Source organism: Euleptes europaea, chromosome 21, assembly GCF_029931775.1.
Source record: "Euleptes europaea isolate rEulEur1 chromosome 21, rEulEur1.hap1, whole genome shotgun sequence".
Classification (NCBI taxonomy): Eukaryota; Metazoa; Chordata; class Lepidosauria; order Squamata; family Sphaerodactylidae; genus Euleptes; species Euleptes europaea.
The window spans coordinates 6,433,708-6,455,637 of NC_079332.1; the positions used below are offsets into that span (position 1 = coordinate 6,433,708).

The 21,930-nt window shown below is 41.9% G+C and overlaps 1 protein-coding gene across 1 annotated transcript in view; it reads left to right on the forward strand.

Moving 5' to 3' along the window:
• Window positions 1-331: 331 nt before the first annotated feature.
• The window catches only part of SDK1 (sidekick cell adhesion molecule 1), a 474,538-nt gene continuing 452,939 nt past the window's right edge, over window positions 332-21,930 (forward strand). The window contains exon 1 of the mRNA XM_056866585.1: window positions 332-737. Coding sequence (XP_056722563.1) covers window positions 332-737 — 406 coding nt within the window. The remainder of the gene's footprint in view (window positions 738-21,930) is intronic.

Here is a 21,930-nt window from a genome sequence, read left to right on the forward strand (position 1 = left end):
GGTACGGAGGGGAAGGGGCTCTCCGGATGGTCTGCCGGCGGCTGGCTGCTGGGCTGAGATGGATCCGTCTCCTCGTCCGCCTCGCCCCGGGGGTTGCCTGCGTGCTTCTTTTCGGGGCTGCAGACGTGATTGAAAAAAAAAACCCAAAACCAAACCCGCATCTGTCGAAATACGGACTCCCAGAAAGTTCACACACAGGCGCGCACACGCAAACAAAAACCCAACTCTCCCGGCGTGTCTCTGCGTGTGTGTCTGAAGGAGGCGGCGTCGGAACATGTGCCCGGCGTTCCTGCCTGCTTGTTTTGGCGCAGTCGGCTCCTTGGCGAGGGCCATGGATTTGCCAGGCGGTTGCAAGACAGTCACGCACAGGGGATGCTGCCTGCGCTTGGTGTGCCCAGCCTGCACCGGACTCAGCCCCTTCCGGGCTGGGGGGCCCGGTCCTCGAAAACTCGGGGAGGGACGCAGTGGGGCCCCTGGTCCTCCTCCCTCGGCCGCCCAAGAGAGCCGGGCCTGGGGGTCAGGAGGTATCGGGCGGCCGGAGGGCCTGGGGGTCGGTGCGGGCAGAGCGGTCCGGGAAAGAAGGGACGGAGCCATGGCTCCACCGAGGAATAGCTGGCGGGATCGAGCGATGCTCCGGTTCAACTTCTGCCGCCGCTGCTGCTTCCTCTTCTTCTTCTGCCGGGGATGGTGGGCGTTGCTCTTCCTCCAGTTCCACATGTTGCAAGCACTGGCACAAGGTAAGGATGCTCTCTGTTCCCCCACCCCTACCCTTACCCCGGTCAAGAAAGATGCTGCCTGCCTTTGAATACATACAGAAGGTGTCAAACATGCTGCTGCTCAGGCAGCCCTGGCTGCTTCATCCATAGCCCAGAGACTACGCTGCAGCCTCCTCTCGAACAATAGGCGTTATATCAAAAGGGCTCAGTTTCCATACACAGCTGGAGAATGTCACTTGGCTTTCACTCTCGGTTGGTGTGATTGTCTTGCAACCTCACTATTGGGGTGGGGGGGAGTGGATGAATCTACATGTCCAGGCAGCGGAAGAGTTAACTTCTGGTTGGGTGGTGTAATGTACATGAAATACATTGAGCTTAAACTGTCAAGAGAACCGGGGAGTCGTAAATCTGAGGGTGAAGGCATGTTTTAGAAAGAGAGAGAGAGAGAGAGAGGGAGGGAGCCAGGGAGGGAAATGAATACCCTTGTATGTTTGGCGCGTCGGTTCGAGCAGGGTGCATTCAGATTGCCAACGACCAGGGTTGAGCCCAGACAAACGGGGCGATTGATTCGTGTCTCAGCATTTCTACACCAAGGATCTTTATAGGTCGTAGCAGAGCAGAGGAGACAATACACTTCACAGAACCCACGCCAGGCCCTTTGAATCCCGTTTGTTTGTTTGTCTTAAATGGCCAAATGTATGGTTATTCAATAATACTTTGACAGAGTGGGGGGGGGGGTTTAAAGCGTGGGCTCTAGCGTTGGTTGTACAGAACAACCTGATGCACACAAACACTGCTTTCACTTCTTGCTCCCCCCCCCGTGCTCCCCCCCCCCAGTGCTGTGAGTTCATTTATCCGCCAATTGTTAAGCCGGGCTGAGGCTATCTGGCATCCTGCTGGTCTCCAGTGGGGGTGTCTTCGTACGAGTAGCGTGTAGAAGTTTACTTATGCCAGGAAAAGGAGGGCGTTTAGTTCTGGGGCCCCGGGCGTTTCCTTCTAACCAACAAAAGCTACTTCCTGGATATTCTTTCTGGGTTCAGTTTGTTTTCTCCCATGTGGATTGTTTTAAAAGAACTGGAAGTCAAGCAAGGTTCCAGCTTGGCTGCCAAGATTTTTTAGGCTGAGCACCACCCAAGTCTTTTTTTCTTCCTTTTTTTTTTTTTTTTTTTGCATTTCAGAGAGCTACGGGGTGTGTGTGCCTCTAGGATTCCCCTCACCCTATTTTACCCTCACTGAACCCTGAAAGAAGCTTGTGGGATTGCCCATTACCCTCTCCACACACACCCCTTTCTTAGTGTTGTATGGGGAAGAACAGGGCCCTAGTGATTGGACAGTTTGAGTGGTAAGAGGAGGAGCTAGGCGGCCAATCCTTCCCAGGGTCTTCTCAGCCTTTACTGTTTCAATGAAGTTTGCATCCGCAGGCCGAAACAGTTCTCAGACACTCCTTGGTAATCCACTCTAGCCTTTTAAATCTGTCTCCTTAGGCCCCTTGAGTGTGCTTTTCCCTGAACTATTTGAACAACAGAGTCTTGTAAGGCTCAGCTGGATATTATGTTTATACCCAAGCCACCTTGTTAATCTTCCTGCAAGCAACATTTTTCTGTTTTTGTAAATGTTTTTGCTGAGCATCATCGTGACCTTTTGCAAGACAAATATTTGAACAGCTATTGAAATTGGGTTTCCTGAAGTCTGCGGTGAAGCCAAGTTTATATGCATATGCATGTGAAACAATTAAAGTGACCTTTAAAAAAAAGAATGGTTTTCTATGGTTGAGTGGTAAAAGTAACCTTCACCTTGCATTGGAGAATACATATGTTTATGTATCACTTGGTATCATAAGGCACAATCCTGCACTATTGTGTATAGTACTGCAACCATATAAATACTTACTTGGGAGTAAGCTCCCATTGAACTTGATGGGAATTATGCTTAGGATGCAACTTTATTATTGATCTTAGGGAAGACTTGTGTGCCTGGTTTCTGAAGATTTAAGAGAACAACAGACACCACAAGTTCATGAAAAGTTATTAGAGTTATGGAAGGAGAAAAATAAATGACTGCTTCTGAAGAAATCCAAGTCCACAATTTTTAAACTTGTTTTCATCAAAACCCAGTAGAACGAAACTGGTTGTCTAAGGACTAGAGACTCATGAGTGTTGCATTGTAATTTGTTTGAAAGTTACCTGTGTGAAGTAGGAACATTTCACTGTAAGTAGGAAGAAAAAGATGTTACAAAGTATTCCTTTTGAGTGTATAATTATAGAGGAGTGTGTACTGTACTGTGATAAACTTAACTGGAAGTATCAATTGTGACAAGCTTTGTTTTATTCTCCTCTAAGTCGCTCAGTGTCCACAACTTAAAAAAAAAAATCTTATTGCAAGTTTGTATCCCAAGAGTTTCATTTCTATGGAGTCTTATCTTGAGGATGGAGAATATATGTTGAGGCTCAGTATGAGGAGATACATTGGTCATGAGCACAAAAATATTAAGTGGCAATCCTAAGAACACTTTCCTTGGAGCAAGTCCTGTTGAATAAAATGGGAATACCATCTGAGTTGACTTTCTTAGAATTGAGCCCTCTGTGAATCTCTAGTCTGTTGTGTTTGCTCAAAATAAGAGTGGAGCCAGTGGTGATTAGAATCCATTCACTAGTAGTACAATAGTATGATTATGCTATCTAAATAATAGTACCTAAGTATTCTTGGAATTAAAGAAGCACATACGAGAGAAGCTATTAACTTAATTCACAATAAACCAGATGAAAATAGGTTTTCAGGCAACATATTTTATGCACCAAAGACATTGAAAACTATTCAGTAACACTAAGCCATACATTATAGATGGTCAACTAATTTTTTTCCCAGGCAGATTGCAGTGTGAAGATGAACATAATGGAAATGTGACAATAATTCAGAATTTTCCTGCCAGATTCTTCATTCTGGGTTTCCCAGCTGTTGAATGAAAAAGTCATTGCTGATTACTAATAGTGTTGGGATTAATAGATTGAGTGTTATTTTGATGCTTTTCATTATTATGCTAATGGGCACAAGAGGCTCTACTTCTGCAGAGGCAAGCAATTGAAGTGGTGGTGGGGGGGGGGGACATTTCAGTACCGTTTCCCCACACTCTGGTACTCCAATCTTTTGCTTTCAGTCTTGTTTCTGAGAATGATTTTAGGGGACTGAGCTGCTGATTGTGCACCTTTAGGGTGGTTATATAGTTTCCCCCTCTTTCTCCTGCTTGTACGCATGTGTGGGCTGCTAGCATCCAGATGACCTTGGGTCAGTCACAGCCTAACCTACCTCACAAGGTTGTTGTGATGATAAAATGAAGGAGGGAAGAACAATGTTGTCAGCTACTTTAGGTCCCCATTGAGGAGAAAAGCAGAGTATAAGTACCCACATAAATAGTTCCTGCTAAAATGAAGAGGAGTTGCTCAAGACCAGTTATTGAGGTTCATGCTGGAGAACAGACTTGTGCAAATTGTTTCTCTCCCCATCCCCAAATGCACACCCAACTCTGTCCATCTTTTATGACTCCTGGAAGAAATTAGAACATTGCCTCCAACCTTCCTTCTTGGTTAAAGATATACAGGTAGAATTGTAACTTTTTTTTTTGGTCCATCTGGTGTCTGGAAATCACTCCTCATCCTTGTTCTGCCTTGGGATGCAGGCTTCCTAGCCCCAGCTTCCCAATAGTCACTAGTAAAGAAAGCACGAAGAAGCCACTGACTGAAGGAAACAGCTCTATATAGAGGTCCCTGACTGTGCTTCAAGCCTATTTATGTTTTCACCTACTCCTTGCCTGGTTGTACATTGACCCTTCCTGAACCCATTTCTTTTCTGAGTTCCATCTGGTCTGTTTACTTCTCTCTTTATTCAGTTACGGCCATCTATGTTCTACCCTGCCTGCCCTGGACATTGAAGTACTTGAAAGGTGGAGCATTTAATTGAGACTTTGTTAAATGCACAAAGTCACGGAGTTCAAGCTAATAGGAAGCAACTGGTAAACAAAATGTGACTATAAAAATTGGCCAATGTGTCAAATCCTGTGTGTTAACAGGAGGTCCTTTTCACAGTTTTTACTGCTGTGCTTCCAGGGATCGTGGGGTTGGTAACTGAGGTTAATTAATGTGAATAAGAGCTCTCCGGTATGTTTGCTGAGTTAGTCTTCTCCCGTCTACTTATTTAAAATTAGAGCACTTTCTTACAGTGCAATCCTAAGCAGCGTTATACCCATTTACTTCAATGCTTAGGATGGCATTTAGTGTAATCACACGATATGACAAAAATGAAGGTGTATGGTTTTAAATTAAGATTAATTTCTGAGCACATAGATCCGACATTTCTTAGAGGTTTTGTTTATTTAGGAAGTGCCACATAACTTTAATATTAGTCTTTAAAAACAACTAGACCACTGTATGTGTAAATAAAACATTTATTGTGCAGATGACACAGAAAACAATCCTAAACAGGTTTACTTGGTATTCTGCTCGGGTCTGATTAACCAGGCTTTACCCCAGGAAAGTGCTCTTGGGATGGCACTGACAATATGGCATGTATTTGTTTTGTACTTGCAAATTCAGGATCTCCTAGTAGCCATAGAATTCAAAAGCCCTGGCCTAACTCTTGGCAAGTTAGCGGTGTTAGAGTGCAGCACCAAACCACTGAAGCAAAACTCCACAAGGCCATTCAGCCATCATACTTCCTCCCCTGAAGAAGAAGTGCTTACAGGCAAATTCATATCTACCTTCTTAGAAAAACTTATCAGGCAGCAAGCTCCTTGCATCTGAGCGATGCAAACAGGTTGCAGTCTGGCCCCCGCAGAGAACTTTAATTAAAATACCAAAAAATGGAGGGAAACTGAAAAGAAGAACAATGTTTGTGGCTCACTAGGGCTGCTTGCAAAATATATGGATGAAAGGGAATCTATTTCACGGGTATGCTCACCTGTGAGTGGGCAGCAAAAGATCCTGTTTCAAATGACAGGGATTCACTGTGATATTGGACCAGTTCTTTTTTCTTTCTCACTGAGGGAGAGGAGAGAGAGGTTATTTATGTATTTATTACATTTATATTCTGCTCTGTTTCATGTGTGCCGTCATCCTATGGGTCAAGAATGACCCGGTGCTTTTGCTGTTTCATGTGAGGGAAGGTTTATTTCAAGTACTTGAAGGGCTGTCTATATGATGGTGCCGAGTTGTTTTCTGTTGCCCCAGAAGGTCGGACCAGAACCAACGGGTTCAAATTAAATCAAAAGAGTTTCCATCTAGACATTAGGAAGAAATTTCCTAACAGAGCGGTTCTTCAGTGGAACATGCTTCCTTGGGAGGTGGTAAGTGCTCCTTTCCTGGAGGTTTTTAAGCAGAGACTAGATGGCTATCTGTCAGCAATGCTGATTCTATGACCTTAGTCAGTTCATGAGAGGCAGTTCATGAGAGGGAGGGCACCTTGGCCATCTTCTGGGCATGGAGTAGGGGTCACTGGGTGTGTGTGGGGGAGGTATTTTTAAAATTCTGCATTGTTCAGGGGGTTGGACTAGATGACCCTGGTGGTCCCTTCCAACTCTATGATTCTATGATTTACTTAATGTATACCTTTTCTCCCCAAAGTGGGAACCCAAAGCAGCCTACATTGTTCTCTGCTTCTCCATTTTATCATCTCAACAACCCTGTGGGCTAAGTTAGGCTGACAGTGTGTGATTGGCCCAAGATAGTCCAGCAAGCTTCCACAGCAGAGTGGGAATTCAAAACTGGAGTCTCCCAGATCCTAGTTGGACATTTTACTTTCCACACCACTGTTTTTTGTAGTAGCAAGCCAAGAGCCAAATATCAAAAGTGTAGTATGATTTCAAAGATACCTGAGTAAGCACATGTATGAATTTATTTGTTTGAAATATTATGTCCATGTCCTGCCTTTCCTTCTGAAAATAGGGGAGGGGGGCTTGCAAAATATCTGTGGAAGTTTAAAAACAGTAGAATAGACTAACGAGACATGTACAACTGCTCAACAGTATGATGCCCTCATAACTCTGGTCCATAGAGCAAACTAATCAAAGTGTTTTTTTTTAAGTGCTTGCACTAACTTCTAAAATGCAGCCTGTACACACTACATTGAGTGCACATACAGGGGGTGGGATGGGATCATGCCTGCTGACCCTTTCTCCTTCCCTTCCTGCTTTTTGCAGGGTCCCTGATCACATGTACAGACTATACAGCTTATATGCAAGGTGGCAGAAGTCATGTCAAATGTAACCTCCCTGTGTAGAGTGCGGAACCGGCAGATGCAGTCCCACTCTTATACTCCCTCCCCCACACACTTGAGATTGAAACCAGTGGGGGGAGCATTGGTAATAGAGTAATTTCAGTATCAAAATTATAATTATTTTATTCAGGACTTAAGAGGCCATTCACCACCGTCTACTATGCCAAACAGAATGGAATTTCAGGAGTGCTTGTGTTTTCAGTAAATGTATTCCAAAGCACTGTATCTACTGCAACTATACGCATGAGTGCAGACCTCTGGTCTAGTGTGGAAAGGGAAATGCTATGAAAATAGTTTTGGAGCTGGGACCGGGTTTAATAATGTTGCTGGTTGTAGGAGGCTTCTTACTAGATTGGCAGATATACTAATATGCTACAATGCCTTTTGACCTACATTTTAATAGAAATGGTCAAGTTGGCATTTACTCAAACACAGTGAAAATTGTTGGAGGTAAAGAATTATTTTAGGAAAATGGTCTCAATATTAACAACTTTATTTTTTAACTATTAAAAGGCAGACCAAAAATGTTATCCTCTTTGGCAATTCTGTCTCTAGCTGAAGTTAATATTTTTGAACGCAAATAAAGCAAATGCATACCTTTAAGCATTGTTTAATAAGAAGCAGTACCTTAATATTTAAGGAAAAAGAACTTGTCTGATTTTCTTAGGTTAAAAGAGATGATGGCATAATTTTTATGCCACTGGATCAAATGTATACTTTAAAATTGTATAAGGAGCTGAATTCTTATTTAAAGTAGCATTAATATATATTATGATTTGCAAGAGCCAGGGAAATGAATGATAGAAGGATAGTTGGAAAGGAGCTAGTAATATTCTCCAGGTCCTTTTCTTTGAGGAAATCCTTCTTGCGCCAGTCCAAGTTTCAGAGAACTGTGTACATACTCCAGAGGCTGTTATCTTCATGCAGTTCCCAAATTTAAAGGCAAAAAGGGAGAAGAATGCTAATATTTTCCTGAACAGCTCGAACACCAGATGTTACACCGTCGCCATCTTGGAAAAGTTTCTGATAGGATATATTTTTATAGACAAAGGGACTTTTTAGACTATAAATTTATATGAGTATCAATGTGATCAGTGGTGGAGTGCTACACTAGGATCTGGGAGATCCATGTTCCAATTCTCACTCTGCCATTGCTGATCCTCTTAGCCTAACCTGCCTCACAAGGTTGTTCGTGTAAGGAAAAAAATAGAAAAGGGGAGAACAGTGTTATAAGCTGCTTTGGGTCCCCATTGGTGATAAAAGAGGGGTATCATTATTAGGTGATAGGTGATACGATAGTATTTGTACTGCTGTCGTATAGAGGATAGTGTGGAGTTGGTTTTCTGTTGCCCCAGAAGGTCAGAGCAAATCCAACAGGTTGGAATTAAATCAACAGTGTTCGGTTAAACATTAGGAAGAACGTCCTGACAGAGCGGTTCCTCAGTTAAACAGGCTTCCTCGGAGGTGGTAGGCTCTCCTTCTTTGGAGGTTTTTACGCTGAGGCTAGATGGCCATCTGACAGCAAGGCTGATTCTGTAAACTTAGGCAGCATGAGAGGGAGGGCAGGAAAGGATGAGTCAGTGCTTGACTTTCATGGCCCTTTCTTACATGCCCAGGCTAATGCTGATCTCCATTTTGGGGTGAGGAAGGAATTTTCCTCCAGGCCAGATTGGCCAGGGATCCTGGAGTTTTTTTGCCTTCCTCTGAGCATAGAGCAGGGGGTCACTGGGGGAGTGGGGGGGGGGAAGGGAGTTGTGCATTTCCTGTGTTGTGGAGGAGGTTGGAGTAGATGACCCTTGAGGTCCCTTCCAGCTTTATGTTTCTATATACCTAGCGGTGATTGGTGGCTCTCCCATGCATGCAGATAAAAAATGTACTGGGGGGGGGGTGGCGCAGTAAAAGTATATGGTTCTGTAAATCTGGGATAATTCCCTGGTGTGCATAAAAATATAAAAAGTGTGAGTTCTTGTAGATCTCCTTCTTGTTTGATATAAAATGGAGGCTGCGATTGACATAGGTTGAGGAATTTGGAAACTATAATCCATTTGGAAGTAAAAAGTCAGACTTGTTCTGCTAAGGCTGGATAAACAAGTGATTTCATTTACCGCATTTCTGCCAGATGTAATCTTTTAACAGGTTTAAAGTCATAATATTTGAAGTGTGGAGATGACCAGGCCAACTTAGAAATAACAGCTTTATAGGCTTTGTAAACCATTTTAAGAATTATTCCCTGTCAGAATATTGCAAACTCTCATCTAACATCACTAGCCGGCACTGTCGTCACACCGCGCATGTAAATCATCTGAGCAATCTGCACAAACTACTTGACAAGTCACCCTTGGCCCTGGGCATGCCACTGCTTTAGTAGGGCACAAGGTAAGGTTGCTTCAAGGGAACATCTTAGGCATTTTGGACCTCTGGTTTTGATATGGAGGGTGGATGAACTTGTAGAAGATGGATGTTGGTGAAGGGAATTATAATTCCTTTACTTTGGGGGAAAATGTGTGATTTATATCTTGTGTTACAGAAGCTGCAGTTTTTATTACAAGAAATTATTCGATGTTTATTATCCTATAATGGCTGCAACCTTCAGTTTGTGTGGCTAGTTATCTCTGCGCTTGTTGCCAGCCTGCCCTCCATCAGAGTTCTTGGAGTTTATCTTTCCCACCTATAACTTCTAGACAGACATACTACTTCTGTCTATTTCAGCTCCATCATGTTAGCACAATGGCAGCCTGATCTTTATCTCCTGTTTGTGTACAAGTAATAAAAAATGGGCCCTGAAACGCACGTGATATGCGAGCTAGAGGCTCAGATAAGGGACAGCCCTTTGTGATAGCTGTATAAAAAATATGAGATAGTGTGGTATGATTGCCACACCAAGAATGTAGGCATTTTTGAAGTGTTTACATAATAGCAGTGGTACAGTGCTGCAGATTAAGCATGAAGCCTGAATTTTATTTTTTTTAAGAAAGGACAAGCGGCGGTGGAAATCTTGATTTGCTTTTTAAAAGTTGCTCAGTTTCCTCTACTTATTCATTCGGTGACTACTTAAAACATTTACTTGTTTTTGAGAGTTGTACATATATATTTTTTTTAAAATAGTCCAGGCGTGATGTGATCAGAGATTCATTTTGGTTATCAAAAACAGAAGGCAGAGCAGTGTGATCATGGATACTGGAAAGGCAGCCTGTGCAAGGAAGTAAGAGTCAAAAGTTTTTGAACATCCCAATCCATCCCTGCCCAACAGCTATCTTAGGCTGAATTCACATGTGTTACTTAAAGTCCTTTTTAGGCCTTCTGCTGTTGGTGTGTTTTAGGAATGCCAGCCTCCAGGTGGGACCTGGGGATCCCCCGGCATCACCGTTCATCTCCATGAGCCAAGGGGCAAGAGACCCACAGTACCCACTGACCCCTTTACTTGCACCCGACAAGTGTTTGTAGGAGGTAGGCGGGGGCGGCAAGGCTTCTGATTGACTACTGGAGAATTGATTGGTTGTGCAGATTTTTTAAAAAATGTTGCTTTGGCAGCAGCTGCCACCACAGCACAAAGATCTGCGCTGTGTTACTGAAGTTAAGCTGTGGCGATCATTTTGTGGCTGGCCCTGCCTCCTGCAACGGCATTTTGTTGCTTGTGCCCACTATGCCATCTCAGAATTCCAAATGTACCCGCAGGCTCAAAAAGGTTGGGGACCCCTAATAAATATGACACAGAAGGGGCTGACATTTGCATGTGACACAGACTTGCATCTGAATTCAATTAATCACAAAGTAATGATAATATTTATATTGTAAGTAAAAGACCTAGGTATGAGTGGACATATATTAGACTAGGAGGTTCAGATGATTGCAAGTTTCCATTGATTTCTCCTGTGTGTATGGAACAGAAGTGCATCGATGCGTGTAACTAATCTAGATTTTTTTTTTTTAAAAGAGGTAGAAAATAAGACATGATCCTTGTTTGAGAATTATGGCCATTTTATGGCGAGTGAACTTGGCCCGGTTCCTTATAAACTTGTATTTGTACTAAATATTTCAAGGGTACTTCAATGACTTTAGTATACAACAGGGATAAGTTCGAATTTCTCATCTTTTAACCCCAAATACATATTTCAATTTCAGTTCTCTCTTGTGTGAATCAAACCGCCGATTCTTTATTTTTTCACACCATTTTCTGTTGCCTCACATTGTATTTTCCCTGTAAATGTATGCTTTCCAGTGTTTTACAAGCATCAAGCACTGTATGCATATATTATATATATGGCTGTTGTACACTGTATATACATTGCATAAATATGCATATACAGTATAGATCCACAAAACCAACAGCAAAAAAGCAGAGCTGCAGCCACTGATAGAAATATATACAAATACGGTCTCAATCCAACCCATGTAGTGGCTTGGGGCAGCAGTATTTGAATGCCTTCCAGAGTAACATAACGTGATCCAAGAGCTATAATTGAGTATCTTCCAAGGGATCGTGATGTGTGTTTCTTGAATAGCTTTTTCCAGCTTTTTGGGTGGCCACATGTTTTGGACCAGATGTGTATATGATTCAGTCATTAAGAATTTTGTTTGAATTTTCCTAAACTTTCTGTGTCCATTATTGCACGTTGCACAAAAAGTACTTTTGTATACAAGCTCACTATGGTGGAATAACTTCTGATTGTCATTTGCTTTGGATTAATGGCATGCTTGTGTTGTGTTTACTTCAGAATCGTTGCAGCATGAAACAAATAGGCATTACTGCTTTGGTAAATTACGACATACTCCAGCCTTTATTTCCCCATCTGTCAGTCTATACTGGCACCGGGCACAGTTAGGCCATCCTGCTGTCAGTTATACTTGAATATCAAGTTTATTGTTACCTCCAGAAAATCCATGCAGTACAAATGTTTGCTATCACCTGTTAATATACAGCAAAGTGGATTAGCTCCCTGTATGCAAAGAACTGTTCTGTTAGGAAGGGAGCAAAATCTTTTTTTTTCAATTACTTTTCATTATTATAAGGCCCTAACTGGTTACTTTTCCTGTTTTGCTGTAAAGACATATTGGAGAATAAAACCAGTTCCTCCACAAGTCACTGGATTTATTTCGCTCCCCCCCCTCCATGATATGAAATCGGTGCAATCAGCAGCATTTCTTCTATACAGTTATAGATATGTGTGTGTTAAGTAACTGTGTCGCCCTTGGCATGTCTTGTCACCTGGCTGTTCAAACCGATGGCCTTCAGAGTGTAGTGTAGGTTGGGAAATGCTGGTCTGAAGACTGTACCTTGTGGTTGTGTCCCCCCCCCCAAAAAAAAACACTTTTCATTTGACATGACTAGCACTGAGAGGACTAACAGGGGAGTTTGATAAAATAGCTCAGAGCAAAGAACTCAAAAATACCCGGCAAGTTAAGATGCTGAAAATGGCACTTGCAACATCCTGAAGTGCGCCTGGCATGTTCTGTTAACACAGGCTTTCTAGCAAAGATGTCAGTTTTCATAGTATTAACTTTGACGACCTACTCTTCCTCCTGCATTTTTCATGTCTTGCATTTTCCCCATTTTTGTTTCGTGCTTCAAGAACCACTGCTGAATTGACATGTGGCAAGCAGTGGTTTTGAAACTTACAGCCTCTTGTCACGGATAATTATCGTTGCTATTTGAAAGGTAGTGCGCATGAGGCAGTTTGGGGGTGAAGGTCAGAACCTATGAACCATTCTACTTGAAGAAGAGGGTCATGTGCTCCAGAGCAAGCACCTTACTGCCAGCATGACAAAATAATTTGTTTGTGGCAGTATGCCCCTACCCAGGTTTATCTTCCAGCTGGTGCCCAAAAGGATTGTCTCAAAGGTTTTATGGGGTAGAACCAACCCCTTCTACTCAACACTTCCCAGGCACAGTGCCCCAGATGAGTACTGGTACTACATCAGTTTAACTGTGCCATCCTAAGGCGGAGTTACATCCTTCTATGCCCAGTGTCTTCAGTGGACTGTATTTGGGATGGCACTGTTCGTCCATGGAGCTGGAAAACCCAAGACTTCATTCAATTAATGGCAGACAGCAAAGGATCCAAATCTGTTCTGAATTTCTCCTTGTTTCAGTATTTAATTTTATGTCATGCCTGCTCTGTAGAAAGTAAGAATTTTTTCAGACGCTTTACTTTCTGATGTTACTGCTACTTGTATTCATACAGATATAGCCTCGCTTATATTTCCTTAGGTGAGTAAATAAATGGCTCAAATTTACGTCCAGCATAAACAATAATATTCCCAAGCCAAACTGTTACGGTACAGATCATATTGTTTTAATTTTAGTTTCTAATAGGTGTATTAATGTAACTGGGTGTGGAGTTCCTTACTGCAGGAGAAAAATAGGTGGCACTAAATGTTATGATCCATGTTTAATTAGCACTAACTCATCCACTGGTGGCACAATGCTCGTGCTGGGATATAGGCGTACCTCTTACGGTTTTGGCCAAAACCGCCACAAAGATAACTCTGTTTTGCCAAACTGGTTAACTGTTCATTTTCCCACTTGACCTGTGTTTAGGAATCCACAAACAAAATTTCTGAGTTATAACAGAAAACTGTTCTTTTGTGTTTATGATATAGGTAAATTCATTGTAAACCCAGCTTGCTGGGGGTAAAGGGAAGATGACTGGGGAAGGCACTGGCAAACCACCCCGCAAACAAAGTCTGCCTAGAAAACGTCGGGATGTGACGTCTCCCCATGGGTCAGAAATGACCCGGTGCTTGCACAGGGGACCTTTACCTTTACCTTTTTAAATTCATTGTAACTCCAACTTAACGCTTTGTGAGATTTCAATAACAACTGCAAGGTTATTTGAAGACAATCTTTAATTTTTTGAAATCTAATATTACTAACCATTAAACTTGTGTTAATACAGGTGACAGAAAAGCTAATTTGTATGCCATTTTTACTTTTGTATTATATGGCTTATTTGAAACTCCCTGAATTCTTATTATACTATTAATATTTTAATGCAACAGAACATTTTAGTATATTTTAATGGGAAGTTCTGAAAGCATGTTTTTGGCTGCAGAATCCAAGCAGTTCGTTTTTGTATTGGATAATTAATGTGTAGAGCAAGGCCTACTCATAAGTACTGCTGAAATTATAAGAACTAATCTGATAGCAATCCTATTTCTTAATATATCAGTGTGTAAATTGTTCTGCTTTTATTACTGTTGCTCTGACACTTCTTGTATGGATATAAATTCTCTTTTTGTCTGTAAAAAAAAACACATAGTTAAATATGGCCCAAGATAAAAGCCATGTAATTTTAATTGGTAATAATTCCTTTTTCAATTTAAGGAGTTACCTATCTTTCTGTTGATCTCTTCTCATAAACTGCAAGGTCAGTCTCTTTCTCTCTCCTCTTGGGAAGAGAGCCCTAGACCACTTCAGCTGGCCCCATCAGTACGGCATGATTTGAAATGTGATGTTCTAATATGTACTACAGAGCCCCGTGGTGCGGAGTGGTAAGCTGTAGTACTGCAGTCCAAGCTCTGCTCACAACCTGAGTTCGATCCCAACAGAAGTTGGTTTCAGGTAGCCGGCTCAAGGTTGACTCAGCCTTCCATCCTTCGGAAGTCGGTAAAACGAGTACCCAGCTTGCTGAGGTAAAGGGAAGATGACTGGGGAAGGCACTGGCAAACCACCCTGTAAACAAAGTCTGCCTAGTAAACGTCGGGATGTGACATCACCCCATGGGTCAGGAATGACCCGGTGCTTGCACAGGGGACTAACTTTACCTTTAAATATGTACTGCTACAAATCTGATAGTTTAGTAAATATTTGCTTACAGACCTTAAAATTAAGATTCTGATGTTTCTGCTCCTCCCCCTCTGCAACAAAATAGGTCAGTGGGGCGGTCAGTGGGATTATGATGTTTGTCTTATGAACATTCTGTCAACCCATGTCACAAGTAGCTTCTGAAATTAACCTCAAACTGTGTTGCTTTTTTGCACTCTTAAGTTTCTCCCTTGGAGATCTCAGAGCAGAAGATGGGAGGTGCCATTGCGGCTTTTCTTATCAAGACTCCATAGTAGCCTGATCCCCCCCTTTCCTTCACCCCTACTTTTGCTAAGTCTCGCTAAAGACTTCTTAGCAATAGCTTTCGCCGTTTTTTTTTTGTTTTTTTTTACAGAAAACCTTAACTATGAATTCGCACAGTTTGATTCAAGGAATAATAATTTAAAAAGTTAAAATAAAGCCACAGGTTTGAGTGTCTGCTAGCAGGTGATAGATCTCTGGGATGTTTGTCTGGAATTATGAGGAATAATAGGATGATACAGCCCATCCTCCAGTTGAGCTGTTTGGAGCAGATAGTTGGTACTTGCCGCCATAGTAATGCCAGCAGTTTGTCCAATGAGAGACAAAGACAGGATTATTTAACTTGGACTATTTAACAGAGTAGATTTCTAACTATGACAAAAGCGCATTGAGCTTTAGTAAGATCTGTCAAGCCCTACAATATTTCCTGAAATTTATACAGGGTGTTCTGGAGGATTGTGCCTTTGCTGACTATATAAATACTCTGAACTCAGGATAACTAATAGCAGGGACATTTAAGAACTGCTGCCTGTGACTTGGTAGTAGAAGTTCAGATGAAAAGAATAATCTTCAGTGAACATTTTAAAAAAGTGTCCGGCAGGCTGCCGTTATTGTGCTAAATCCATGATCCCTTTCCAGAATACTTCTGTTGACTTAGTGACACTAACATTTATGTGGCTTTCAGGAAAATGATGTGCATTGCAGAAGCCACCAGAAGCAAGGTGGATAAGATATCATGGTTATTCACCATTTTCTTCTGCTATCCTTAAAGCAAAAACTCACCAATTGACTGTCTTCTAGAAGAGCAAACAGTTTAACAGCTCTTGAAGGCAAGTTGTTTGGCATTCAAGCATCCCGTTTAGCTCATGTTAAACCAAATGTACACCAACTGGTGGGTGTGCTTTGTTCCTCTGTCCTTGGATCATGTACAGAACATGATGAAGGAATACTGGTCAGAGAAAGATTATTGGGTACTGGTGATGTACAAATGCAGGCATGCAGATTCCATGGAGTTAGTTCTGTCCCTCCTCAAATTGGGATTCCAAACCATAATTTATGCCAATGCAGCTGAAACAAAAGAAGTTCTGAAAGATTAGGGAGCAAAATGATGTGCCCCATCTTGCCTCTTGAACTGGTAGGGCTCAGTGGTTCCGTCACTGTCTCCCCCCACCCCTGGCCACAGGATTGTGATGAGACTGTCAGCAGCAGGCATTTCATGGTGCTGCTTTGCTCCTATTTTTTAAACCATAATTTAATCTTAGTTTAATCCTAGGTGAATGCTACAAACTATACTATGCCAATAAAGGTATTTGAATTTGAATTTTGAATCCTAGGTGGGCATTGTCTAATTTTCTAAGGCTACTTGTTAGATGCTTGTTTGTTTGTTTCTAGGGAGGATGGGTTTAGAGTTTTAACTGTTTCTTTTACTATGAGTTGCAGTGAAGAATTCGAGTTGAAAAATAATCATTAGTGACATCTTGTAGCCTCAGGGATCAATAGCATTTCTAACACAAAAATCAAATTCAGTTCAGCATGATCAGATTTCATTGGGCATAAGTAGTAAAGAAAACAACAACCTCAAAATAGACAGCAGCCCAAGTAATTCTAAGAAACAAATGATTGACTTGAATCTGCCACTTTTTCCAAGTGTTGAATATTTAAAGATGTGAACAGCACAGGTCAAAATCAACAGGAATGTAGTGGCACTTCAAAGACTAATAATTTTTTTCCCCAGCATAAGCTTTTGTGGGCTAGAAGCTGCCAATAAAGGCTTTCGTATTCGATTCGATGGGAAGAACTGAGATCTAGTCCACAGTATATACTGGAATAAAATGACGTTACTCTTTAGTGTCACTAGACTTCTGTTTATTTTTGCTGTAACAGGCAAATGTGGCTATCCCTCTGTAATGGTAGTTTGGTTAGAATTTTATGCCTTTTTCTTCACTGGTCAGATTATCAGCAGAAAGAACAAACTCCTTACCAGCTTTGTTAGTAGACTGTTTTTTTAAGCGTGTTATTTTATGGACGGGACTATGTAGCATCAGTACCATTTCAAGGTTCATCACAGAAAGTGGCAATAAAACTTCACACCTTGTCATAAAGCTCACACCCTTGTTAATTTCTATATATTCCAGAAGATGTTTAGTCGAGAGGCCATTTACAGAATCACGTCTGCCAAGTGTGGAAGATAAAAAAAACATTTGCTGGATATGATAGTGAGATGTTGCTTATCCCTTTGAGATGACCTCCTCCTGGAGGCTGGTAGAGGGCATTTTATTCTATTTGATTTGTCAGTGGTCTTTGATACTACTGATCCTAGGATGTTGACTATTTAATGCAGCTAAAGAGAAGTAGATTTTTTTATGATAAAGAGACTTTTAAGTGCAGTGTTTTCTCTGCGATCCATGCTACTTCAAACCTCCACTCCTAGGGAAACGTGAACTTTGTACAGAAGTCACAAAACTGCTTCCTTGCTGCGTTGTTCAATTACAAAAAAACACATTGCTGCTCTAACAAACATTGCATCCCTTATTAGCAATTTACCTAGCAGTTAGCATTTAAGTGTCCATTGGAACCAGTCATCAAATATAGTCCTATTAAAAGTGCTGATGTCTCAGTAGTGTCATAGTAGCAGAACAGGAACAGCTGAACATACTGTATATTTACACACCTGATGTTAATTACACATTTACATAATTCACAGCATCAGTAATAGGTATCTGACTCTGGAACAGAGTTGGCCTTGTCTCTAGTGCAAGGACACAACTGATGCCTTTGCATCTGAGGAAGGACCTGACTGCACTAGCAACTACTGTGCTTTTGGGCCAACCAGCGCTTGTTCGGTGCCGGGCGTAGAGGGAAAGCAAAATCTCCTTTAACAGGAGATGCTGGGGATTGAACCTGGGACCTTCTGCATGCCAAGCAGAGGCTCTGCCACTGAGCCACGGCCCCTCCCCAAATATCGATCAAGTAGCACTCAATGGGAAATTCGTTCTTTCAATTCAGAACTGATCCAGCTGGGGATAAGGGCTGCGATCCTGCGCCTGTTTACTTGGGAGGAAGCCCAATGATATTTTGAACACATGAACACATGAAGCTGCTTTATACTGAATCAGCCCCTCGGTCCATCAAAGTCAGTATTGTCTACTCAGACCGCAGTGGCTCTTTGGGGTCTCAGGCAGGGCTCTTTCACATCACCTACTTCCCTAGTCCCTTTAACTGGAGATGCCGGGGATTGAACCTGGGACTTACTGCATGCCAAGCAGATGCTCTGCCACTGAGCCACAGCCCCTCTGATTTAAGCCTAGGCATCAGTTTTAAACATAGGCTACTTAATGTTGAGAACATTCCTGCACTTATTTGATTGGCAGCTCAGGAGTTCTGTTGGTCCTGGTGGAATAAAGTCATAGATCCAGAATCGCAGCAACTGGCTCCTCATTGGTAGGGAAGGAAAGATTGTTAATTATTAAGAAGCTTTTAAAACAAGACTGGAACCTGTTAATCCAAGATGCCAGACGGAAATGTTCCCCGCTCCATCTGGGAATCAAATACTTAGGCGAATTTGAATTCCCATCCTAACTTTGCATGCTGACGCTGCCTAAATTAGGACAGTCATATATGCTTGCATGCTGTTATTTGTTTGTTTGTTTATGAATGCGTTACCTACAGCACAGCTGAAGGGGCGTTTTGCTGGGATTCCTCCAGAACAATGTTTTGCAATTGTTCCTTGACTCATTATTGCATGTTCTCTTTATGGTTGCATGTTCTCATTATTGCATGTCATATTGCATGTGCTTGTTATTGCATGTTATATTAATTGTTCCAAACACACTGTTGCCTGGGAGAAATTTCTCCCAAAATGGCTGTTAAAATGGCAGCCACTTCTAATACTCACAAATTAAGTTGGTTTCTGAGTGGCTTTAGTAAAGCATGCATGTGGTAAAAATTTTCTTTGCTGCTGTTTTTAAATTCTTAAACGTTTTCCTGGCTTATGGCTTTTGGGTTGTTAAAACCTGAATAAAGTGAAGTGAAAGTGAAGGTATAGCCTGATCCTGTCAGATCTTGAAAGCTAAGCAGGGTTGATACTTGCATGGGAGAACATCAAGGAACACTCTGCAGGGGAAGGCAATGGCAAACCACTTCTGAACTTCTCTTGCCTTGAAAGCCCCTTGTTTATGTTGCCATAAGTCAGTTGCAACTTAGCAGCACTTGCGTACATGCATAGACTGGGTTTAGCTCTACGCAGGATTGCACTGCAGAGTTCTGGGGTTATTCCCAAGTATAAGAACACAGAATGCTCATGTTTTGTAGTCCAAGTTTATGTTTGGGGGGGGGGGTTGCATATCTTGTGCGACCCACAAGAAATTTGAGCTTGGCCTGCGCAGTCTCTGCAGTAGTTCCACCCAATGCGGTTCCAAGGTTTGTAGTGCCAGCGGAGAGTCTTTCCAGGGCCAAGATCCATCCCTCCTATACTTTTTAACTAGAATCTCTAGCTGTTTTAAGAACAGTTGTACACATTTCAGCATTCTTGCCAATCAGTATAAAGGCACTTGGGATGACTGATAAGAATTTATATTTTAAATTTATTATTATAATAACTTTTATAAAATCAGATTACTTGTGTTTAGGTTTTTGCTGTCTCATATTGATTTGCTGTGTACCCTTGTGGCCCCTTACTGCAAAATTTCTGGCTAGGAGCCTGCCTTTTAAAAACATTTACAAGGGTATTATGGCTAATTTTATGCAAGGAACTGACTGCCAAGATTCAGCCTAATACAATACATATATTAACATTAGCATAGAATTTCTTTTGTAAGATACTCTAATACTGATGAAGAGCCAGGATATTACCATGTGTTATTACCTAAAGCAATGGTAATGAAGCGTATGTGCAATTTCTAGTGAAGTTTTACTTTAAAGTAATTGAAAAGTGTCCTTTGGATTTGTATGGACGTTTTCATTGCAACATAGAACAGAAGACCTGTGAATTTTCCCACTCTGCACACTGCATTGTCTTAATTGTTTTGAATAACATAGACACTCCTTTGGAGCAAAATAAATAAATAAATAAGAAATTTTCATTTCACAGACTTTTACTTTGACTTCACTTTCAGCTACAGGTTTCCTGCGGGCTTATTTTTCAAGAATCACAGGCACCTTTCGGACATTCAGAATCTTGATTTAAGCCTACTCCTAGTAATTCTTTCTAACAAAGATTGATTATGGGCATTTGCAATAAAGGTTTGTGCATATTAAATGTAGTAAATCAGTCTTTGGAAGAAGCTGTGTCATTGCCTTCTCTGTTCCTATGTCAGTCTAGAACCCAGAGAGTCATTTGGCTGGCCAATCTGAATTGAACGCTGTTTCAAAAGGATGCCCCATCTCCTCCAGGTCTTCCTAGACTTCCCGTCCTTGAATAACCCCATAACTATTGTGGCATTGTAGATGTTGCCATGTGAGTGGCTGCAATAAGCATAGCATCTTCTAGGATTGTTAACTTTTAATTTCAAGAATCCTGGAAAAGTCAAATGCATGGGGGGTGTTCTGGGGGCGGGGCGGGGGGAGGAGCCACTGGTTAGGCAGCCTCCTATCCCCGTTCTGCTGTTTACGCCGGGAATGGCGGTGATGTGCCTTCTTTTTAGCAGGCACAGCCTCGCTGTTCCCTATGGGGCGAAAGGCCCTGGAAAAACAAAACAAAAAACAGCAAACAGCTTTTTTTGTTTTACAGCGTACGGGAATTGGCTTAGGAAGAGGCGCCACTGCGCCGCTGCGCCTCTTCCCCACCGTCCCCATACACCGTCATTTCAGGAATGGGCTGTTAGATGTCGCCTGGCTTGGCTGGAGGCTTTTTAATTTTTTTAAATGATTGCTGTTTCTCTTCCCAGCTAGTGATTTGCAGATCAGACTAAGAATAAAGTGCCCCAGATTCAAATCTCTACACTGCCATGAAGTTCATCAGGTGGTCTTGGGTCAGTCATACCCTCTCTTTCAGCCTAACCTACTGCTCAGGATTGCTGTGAGGATAAAAACGGAGGAAGGGGGTATATTGTCCTGAGCTGCTTGGAGGAAAAGTGTGACAGAAATTATGATGAACCTGTTGTTTACATTGTCTACCCAAATAAACTGTGGCACATTTTAAACAACGCGAAGAAAGCACTTTACCTAGCTTTTTCTATAAAACAATATTTGCTGCTGTGGAATGTCTGTTGTAGAATTGATTTCAGGTTGTTTTGCTTGTATGGGCCTGAGAACTGCATCTGCCATGAATGAAGTGCAAATGCTATCAGCAGATTTTGTATGCGCATCTGTAATGTGTAATACTCTCTGCATTTGCCAGTGTGTGGCATAATTACCGAATGGGATAATCACAGATGTGGATAGTCAGGGAATAAGGAAAGCAGGTGGTTTCTGGTACGATTCTCTTGAAAAGAGGTGGAAATGAAGCCATGGAGCTCAGATCTGATACTGCTAAGGAAATGATGTTTCTTGTTGAAGTAAGAGATAAATTCCAAGCAAGTTTAAACAATTGCTGAGTGAAGAACTGTTTCCCCTTTGCGTTGGCATGTTGTAGAGCTACTTCTAGGAAATCTATATGACAGTTCTTTATTTTTGTTAATGGCAAAGCACCATTCTTTAAAACTCAGATTTTTTTTAACAATGGTGGAACACAACACCGTATGTTCTTTTAGGGTGCAGGAAGCTGAGCCACCATGTGAATTTTCTTATTTGCCTATCAACTCTTGCCTAAAGTAGGTCTTTAAAGTGTAGCGGCAGAAGAAGAGGGAACAGGCTACTGTTTGAATAATGAGGGGGGAAGGTAAGTGGTACCTACCGTAATAAAATCTACACCTATCCTTGAACAGAGCAAGGGAGGCCAAATCTTTC